Below are 8,405 nucleotides of genomic sequence, written 5' to 3' on the forward strand. Positions count from 1 at the left end.
TTCGCCTGAATAGATACAGAGTTTCTAAATTTCTAAACAGTTGCTATTCTTTTCATCGGTGTTTTATTATTAACTCCATTATTTTTTCCAATAAAATCTTTAGTTTGATTTTTAAGAAATATAACATTTTTTAATCAAAAACTAATACTAAAGCAACTAGTTTGTATAAATATCCGTTGTTATATTTGGCGCAATTTGTTGGTATCATTACTTTTGTAGAGAAGATAGTTTTGTAGTGAAGATATTTTTGTAGAAAATATACTTTTGCAAAAAAGATAGAGTAACAAAATATATTCGGTTGAATTGGAGCTTATACTTGGTGCTTTTTTCTACCTTTTTTTAAGAAGGTAAGTTTTTTACGTGATATCACACCTTTTGTAGTGTGTAATATCTCATAATGTACTCTTTACTTGGCACAAAATTTGACATTTTTAGAATAATATTATCTGTACGATAGATTTGCGGAATTGTCGGGCATGTACCCGCCGTATATACTGGTGGAATAATTACTTCACAATATACGGACGAGAAGATGTCTTCTCTCGCACTAGCCTTTATTTGGTGACTCGGTTACAAGGGCAGTTCTTATGCGTAGCGCACGCTGATGTGGTTCGGTAACGACGATAACGACGACTGACTACTCTGAGAGCTCTCCTTCCTTTGTTAATTTTGGGGGCAAAGGGTACGCACAACGCCATCATGCTGGCGGCGGTGTCGCCGGAACCACTCGCGCGGAAGGGCGCTCAGGAGAACGCGTGGACATAACTACAAGCGGGCGATTTGAATTAAGGGATACATAAAACTATTATAGTGAATACGGAACACGCCGCCCCCCTTGAAAGAATACACTTTCAAGATGAACAAAACAAAAAAAATAGAAAGAAAACGAAATGGGAGAGCCTTAAGATACGTACATGTATGACTCAGTAACACAATTGTACCTATGACGCAAAAAAAAACTTAGGATATCTAACAATAACTAAATATTCGCATTACAAACTATTACGCATGACTGTTATTCTAATTAGTCTGTCGTTGGGGTTTCCAAAGGCAGTATCGCGAGCTTCGACAAGGGCCTTGTGTAGGTACCCTTAACGGTTTTTACTGTTGCGGTTCTTGCGATGTTGTCGGATCCGGGATGGATTTCCACAACGCGACCTAATGTCCATTGTAGGGGAGCTAGGTTTTGTTGCTTCACGAGCACGAGTTGATTGGGACGTAATTGGATGCCCGAATTCTGCCTCCATTTCGATCTTTCCTGCAACGAACTTAAGTACTCGCTACTCCACCTGCGCCAAAATTGCTGTCTAAGCTGCTCTACCCGCTGCCGGCGTAGCAGCCTGTTTACATTGATTTCACTGAGATCTCTGTAAGGAAAACTATTTAGTGCTGTGCCAATCAGAAAGTGACCCGGAGTTAAATAAGATAAATCGTTTGGGTCCTCGCTCAATGGTGTGATAGGGCGCGAATTTAGTACGGCTTCGATTTCAGACAATACGGTCTGCAGTTCCTCATACGTTAAATGGGCTTGGCCCACGATTCTAGACAAGTGGTACTTGGCGGATTTTACCGCCGCCTCCCACAAACCGCCAAAATGAGGAGCGTTAGGCGGGATAAACCCCCAGGTAATGACCTCGTTAGTACAGAATTGATTGAAATCGGCTTGCGTTTCTTGCTTATTGTGAAATTCGTATAATTCTTTAATTTGCTTTTTTGCCCCGACGAAAGTGGTCCCGTTGTCCGAGTACATGTGAGTCGGCCTCCCTCTTCGCGCGATGAAGCGCTTGAAAGCGCCGAGAAAACACTAAAACAGTCTGTTGTCAGATCACTTACGACCTCGATGTGCGCGGCCTTTGTGGCGAAACACACAAAAATGGCTATGTAAGCCTTATGATTTCGTGCGTTGCGTCTGCTTCCCTCGCGAAGAATGACCGGTCCGGCATAATCCACCCCACAATGCGGGAATGGCCTAGAGGGGTTAACACGCCCGGCGGGCAACGATCCCATTAAAGCCTCGGAACCTCACGGTTTTGCTCGAAAACAAACTATGCATTCTTGTATTATCTTGCGAGTGGCAGATCTCAATGATAGCGGCCAGAATCGTTGCCTGACGAAAGCCATGGCAGTACCCTGCGTTCCGGCGTGCTTGTTGCGAATGTGTTCGTGTCTTATTAATTTTCGGGTTAAGTCGTGGTTGCGTGGCAACAGAATGGGGTGGCGCACACAGAAATCTAAGTCCGAATTTTTGAGCCTACCCTCTACTCGAATTAGATCATTTTTATCTATAAATGGCGATAACGATAACAAACGGCTGCTCGTATTGATATTGGTTCCCCGTTTTAATGCCGCGTATTCATTGGGGAAAACTTGTTTTTGCACCGCTCGGCAAACCGCTTCCATTGCGAGCGAGATTTCAACCGAAGAAATTACATTGGTTGGTGCAATGGGTTGTTTCCTAAGCATCCTTCTGCAATATGCCACAATCCGCAGGATTTTGCTTAGCCCAGAATATTTGTTGAGTAGTTCGTTGACTATGCACTGCTCAGGCTTGACGACTGTCGCTGCTATTTTCCTTTGCTCGGGCAGGTCATCGCTTGAGCATGCAAAACTTCCCGATGGCCAATGATTTTCGTGTAACTGTAAAAAGGTGGGGCCATGCCACCACATAGACGATGCGACTAGGTCACGAGGATATAAGCCTCGAGACAGTATGTCCGCCGGGTTATAAGGAGAAGGCCAATCTCTGATTTGAGTCAATCGTTGTACCTCTCCGATCCTGTTTGCCACGAATACTGACCAGTTACGCGAAGATGACGCTATCCAGTTCAAAGTTATTGTAGAGTCCGACCAAAGAAATGCCTGCACCGGCGAGTCCAATGAGTTTCTCACCTTAGTTATCAGCTGGGCTAACAGAACCGCCGCCAAAAGCTCCAGTCTCGGTAGGGACACGGCCTTGAGGGGGGCCACGCATGACTTAGAGCACAGCAATTCCGAACGGTATTCCCCAGTTTCCAGTTTTGTGTGAACATATATGCACGCGCCATATGCGTTTTGACTCGCGTCACAAAACCCATGCAATTGTGCGAACTGCGGGTCTGGATGGAATTTGATGCACCTAGTGATTTGCAACTGGTTTACAACAGGTAGTTGAGACTTGAGTTTTAGCCAACTTGTATGCAGTTCCTGCGGTACGGACTCGTCCCAATGGATGCCGGCCTTCCACAGGTTTTGAAGAATTAGCTTGGCGATTACGATGACAGGTCCGAGAAGTCCCAGAGGGTCAAACAACCTGGAAACTTCTGACAAGATTGCACGTTTAGATACGGTGCCGCTAGAGGAGGTTGAATCATATGCGAAATGTAAGGCGTCCTCGATATGATTCCAATGAATGTCCAGTATACTTGAATCGGTCTCATCATGAAGAGCAATTGACTCGCTATCGCGATCCCTTATGTTTTGGAGGAGCTCTGGGCAATTTGACGCCCATTTACTGAGCTCGAAGGAACCGAGCTTCAATAATTCTATCAATTCGTCCCTAAGTACCATAGCCTCCTGTAGCGTGTCTGCTCCTGACAAGAAGTCGTCGACATAAAAACTACGTTTCACGGCTCTCGAACCTATCGGGTATCTGGATGCGTATTGATCTGCGTGATGATTAAGGGTCCGGGTGGCCAAGTATGAAGCGGATGACGTCCCGTATATTATCGTCAGCAACTCGTAGGTATCTATGTCGTTTTCAGGATCATCTCTCCATAGAATCCTTTGTAAGCGCGTTTGAGATGGATCCACTAGTACTTGCCTGTACATTTTTATCACGTCTGCGCTAAACACGTAGGGGAAGAATCGAAAGCGGATAAGTATGGCGGTCAGTTCTGGCTGTACGACCGGTCCCACCATAAGGGCATCATTCAGGGATAAACCCTCGGCGGTTTTGCATGAGGCGTCAAATACGACGCGAATCTTGGATGTTTGATTGCTGACTTTGAAAACGCAGTGATGCGGCAGATAGAAGGATGGCACACTTTCATCTGGTGGTGAATCTATCTTTCGCATGTGACCTAACGAAATGTATTCCTTGATGAATTGGTTGTACTTCCCTTTCAACTCGGGCTGACGCTTAAATCGTTTTTCGAGGCCCTTGAGACGAGACGTTGCAATGCTTCGAGACTCTCCCAGTTTGTTGATTAATTGATTCTTGACGGGAAGCTTGACCACATATCGACCTTGCGGATTTTGATAAACATTATCCAAGAAATGTTGCTCACAATATTTTTCCTCGGGAGTCAAGTTTTCAGAGTTGTTTATTCCGTCGTCCAATTGCCAGAATCGACTTAGTTGATCGTGTAGCTGTTCATTGGTGATAGATGCGTGGAAAGAATGTACCCTTGGTAGAGATTTTGAGTCAGTCATTCGTCCCGCTAGATTCCATCCAAGCCTCGTTTTTTGCAACTTCGGGTGCCGAGGTGCTGATGGTATTTGCCTTACACACAGAAGAGCCCAAAATATTTCGGCACCAATTAGGAGGTCCATCTCGGAGGAAATGTGGAATTGTGGATCCGCTAGTTTGATGTTTCGTGGGAGGTCAAATTCCTTTCGTCTCATTGATATGATAGGAAGTCTGTCGGTGATGTGGTCTGAAACAATGCAGTCGATTGTAGCGCGGTAGGGGTCTACTCGCGATTGTAAATCAATTTTTACTGCTTGCGTGGCTGTTGCGACCGTTCCATTTACGCCCGATATGGTTACGCTTAGTGATCGGGGAACGAGGCCGAGTCTGGTCAGACATCCTTGTGATATGAAGTTCGCCTGAGATGCACAATCCAATAGAATGCGACAAGGTCGTAGCACGCCCTGATGATCGCGCGCCTGAGCTATGGCTGTTGACAAGATGGCGTTGCCCTCGCCTCCGGTGGCGTGCGTCGTTACCACGGATGAGGTGTCACTAGATTTTGAAGTATCGTTGTTCTTTCCCAAAGGGCCAGCAGTGGCGGGCGCTTGTTGCGGGGCCGTTGCTATGTGAAGCAACGTGTTGTGTTTTGCCTGGCAGACTTTAAAACCTCCGGAAGTGCATTTGTTTGAGATGTGAGTGCTGGAACGCAGACAGTTCAGACAAATTTTTCGAGAGCGCATTTCAGCAATTCTTTGAGGAACCTGAAGCGCTAAGAAATCCTTGCAGTAGTAAATGGAACATCTGACAAGGGGACGCTACGACCTGGGAATTTAAGTTTGGAACGACGCTTCGTGTGATGGTAGTTTACCCTTAGGGTGTTAATGTACTAAAACACTAGGGTGCGATAATTAGCCAGTTTCGAGAAAAAAGGGTTCAAAGTTTTCGAGCATCTTACATACAGAAAAGTTGTTCCTCTTATTTTCAAGTGGTCCGGCGGCTCAGGCGGTAGCGTGCTTGCTTCACGAGCCCAAGGTAGCGGGTTCGATTCTCGGCTGATACAACTTTTTTTATCCGAAGAATTATTTAATGTATATTATTTAAAAATATATTTATGGAAACCGATTTTTTCGCGAAAGTTTCAATTTCTATTTTTCATACATATTTCGTAATTATGATTCAATATGCTTGGTATGCTTGTAAACTTTCTAACGAAAGAGAAATCTTTATGAATGTACACGAGGTGTGCTTTTCGATGGATATTTTTAAAACACCCTGTTCTTGTAAGAAATCCTCATTTATTTGTTGTGCGAAATTGTCGAAAGAACTTTTGTTTTCCATGCTTCTATGACAATTATCATTCTGGTTCCTATACATCATTATAGTTTCACAATAAATATGTGTAACAGATTATGAATATTATTCCTACGTTTTATTTCGTCATTTGCATGAAATGAATTTTATATTTTTTCTATACACAATATTCCGCAGAAATAACTTTATTAATATGTACCTGTAACATTAAAAATATATATGAAAAATATTAGAAATTGAAAATTTCGCGAAAAAATCGGTTTCCATAAATATATTTTTAAATAATATACATTAAATAATTCTTCGGATAAAAAAAGTTGTATCAGCCGAGAATCGAACCCGCTACCACGGGCTCGTGAAGCAAGCACGCTACCGCCTGAGCCGCCGGACCACTTAAGATTCGAGGAACAACTTTTCTGTATGTAAGATGCTCGAAAACTTTGAACCCTTTTTTCTCGAAACTGGCTAATTATCGCACCCTAGTGTTTTAGTATTAATAATATTATTAGTAATAATATTAGTAATAATATAGTAATAATATTATTAGTAATAATAATATTAACACCCTAAGGGTAAACTACCATCACACGAAGCCTCGTTCCAAACTTAAATTCCCAGGTCGTAGAGTCCCCTTGTGAGTGTGAGTTGAGTACCTCCATGGAGGGAGCGTCGGTGAGCTTGATCGATCAAAAGTTCTGAAATATGATGTCGAGGGAGTATCACTGGGTGTCGCTCATTGTAACTCAGCGCAGAGTTTTCGAGCCGCCCGCCCAGCCGGATTAATTGATCTTTCCCGATAAAAGGGTGGAGAGAGCGTAAGGGACTTGCTCGCGATACGGCGGCATGAGCTTTTAACGCCTTCCAGTCATCAGAAAAGCAAGTCGTTTGTACCGATAGAAGCCAAAAGACGGAAGCTTTTTGGATTTCTTCTGCGGTCAAGGGTGACTTGACTATCGCCGAAGAGGCGACTTTATTTTTTTAGGTTTTGAATAAAATCGAATGTATGCGGCAATACGCAGGAGTCTGATCCAGCTCGAGCAGGAGGTGGGCAGATCCCACTCTGGAGTAGGATCGACAAGATGAACGGCACCGGAACCAGCCTTGCGGGCTTCGGCCGATACCGTTTGCAACATATCCGTTTTGATAGGAATCTGGAGGGACGGCCACGAGGCTGGGGATTGGGTAAGTCACTGGGGCCCTGACCACCATAATTCATGGTGGACGAGATCGGCAGCAGTCGAGCCGCGAGAGGCGCAGTCGACAGGATTTTCTTGAGAGCGAACGTGCTGCCAACGTACGGAAGGAAGACGCGTTTGCACCTCGGAGATGCGGTTAGCGAAATAGGATTTCCATCGGGATGGATGTTGTTGAAGCCAAGCCAATGCGATTTGGAAATCAGTCCGATCCACATCCGAATAATTGAGCTTGCATCAAGCGCATGGTGTTTCTTACCCATTCCAGTAACCGAGTTAATAGAACGACGGCGTTAAGTTCCAATCGTGGAACGCTGACTGTTTTTAACGGCGCGACCTTCGTTTTAGCCGAGAGGAGGGCTACCTGAATGTTCGTTGGGGAATGCACGATTCGAAGGTAAACTACTGCGGCGTAAGCTCGAATGGACGCGTCCGCGAATCCGTGTAATTCAATGTTAATTTTATCTTGACGCATCCCTGTCCATCTAGGAATGCGGATTTCACTAATATTAGGCAAATCAGAAAAGTAATTGATCCACTGATGCAGAAGATCATCGGGGATGGGAGAGTCCCAATCGATTTTACGGAGCCAGAGTTCTTGCATCAACATCTTGGCCGCGATAACTATAGGTGACACCCAGCCGAGTGGGTCATACAGCTTTGCAATAAATGATAAAACTGAGCGCTTGGTATGAACGGTAACGGCGTATGGCAAAATTACGAAACGAAACGAGTCATCATGCGGCGACCAAGACAGGCCGAGGGCCTTGAGCGTGTCATCGCGATTGATTGAATAATCCGAGGATTCCCGTTGGTCCTCTGGGATATCCGTCAAAAGTTCGACTGAATTCGCGGCCCATTTCCGGAGGGGAAAACATCCGCGATTCATCATGCCAACGAATTGCCTACGTTTTTCGAGCAGAGACAGGAGGTCGTCAGCTCCGAAAAGAGCGTCATCGACGTAGGTTGACTCTTCAATTATGGGGATAGCATCGGGGAAATCTTTACCTTCGTCACGAGCTAATTGAAGAAGGGAGCGCTGTGCGAGAAACGGTGATGGTCTTTGACCGTAGGTCACGGTGAGTAAGCGATAAGGCCGAATCAGCACTCTCGGGAGGGCGCCAAAGAATTCGTTGGAAGTCCGCGTCATCCGGATGCACGAGTATTTGCCGGAACATTTTCGCGATATCCGTCATGTATACCTAAGGAAAGAGTCTCCAGCGCAAAATAATCGCGGTGATGTCTTGTTGAAGTTTAGGGCCCGCCATTAGGAAATCATTAAGCGCGGTTTTATTGCCTGACGTGCTAGACGCGTTAAACACGACGCGTAATTGGGTAGTCGTGCTAGATTCGCGTAAGACAAAATGATGCGGGATGTATACCGGGGGGTATCGAGGACGATCGAGATAGATTCGTATTCCTTTAGGAAATTGTGATACTGAGCGGAGATCTCGGGTTTCTGCGAGAGTCTGCGTTCCATTTTGGAATACAAAAACGACGTCTTTCGAAAA

At 44.9% G+C, this 8,405-nt stretch overlaps 3 protein-coding genes across 3 annotated transcripts; all 3 read right to left on the bottom strand.

The window, feature by feature from the left end:
* Nucleotides 1-388: 388 nt before the first annotated feature.
* On the bottom strand, nt 389-2,707 carry LOC105557645. Its single transcript, XM_012004946.1, has one exon. The coding sequence runs from the start codon at nt 1,748-1,750 to the stop codon at nt 1,025-1,027; it is 726 nt and encodes a 241-aa protein (XP_011860336.1). The 5' UTR covers nt 1,751-2,707; the 3' UTR covers nt 389-1,024.
* On the bottom strand, nt 2,023-5,130 carry LOC105557650. The gene has a single exon (XM_012004951.1). The coding sequence runs from the start codon at nt 5,128-5,130 to the stop codon at nt 2,023-2,025; it is 3,108 nt and encodes a 1,035-aa protein (XP_011860341.1).
* A 1,966-nt stretch (nt 5,131-7,096) lies between these two features.
* LOC105557651 lies at nt 7,097-8,044 on the bottom strand. The gene has a single exon (XM_012004952.1). The coding sequence runs from the start codon at nt 8,042-8,044 to the stop codon at nt 7,097-7,099; it is 948 nt and encodes a 315-aa protein (XP_011860342.1).
* Nucleotides 8,045-8,405: the final 361 nt, after the last annotated feature.

The sequence above is a fragment of the Vollenhovia emeryi genome, unplaced genomic scaffold (genome assembly GCF_000949405.1).
Source record: "Vollenhovia emeryi isolate VEMERY1.0 unplaced genomic scaffold, V.emery_V1.0 DF939437.1, whole genome shotgun sequence".
Lineage (NCBI taxonomy): Eukaryota > Metazoa > Arthropoda > Insecta > Hymenoptera > Formicidae > Vollenhovia > Vollenhovia emeryi.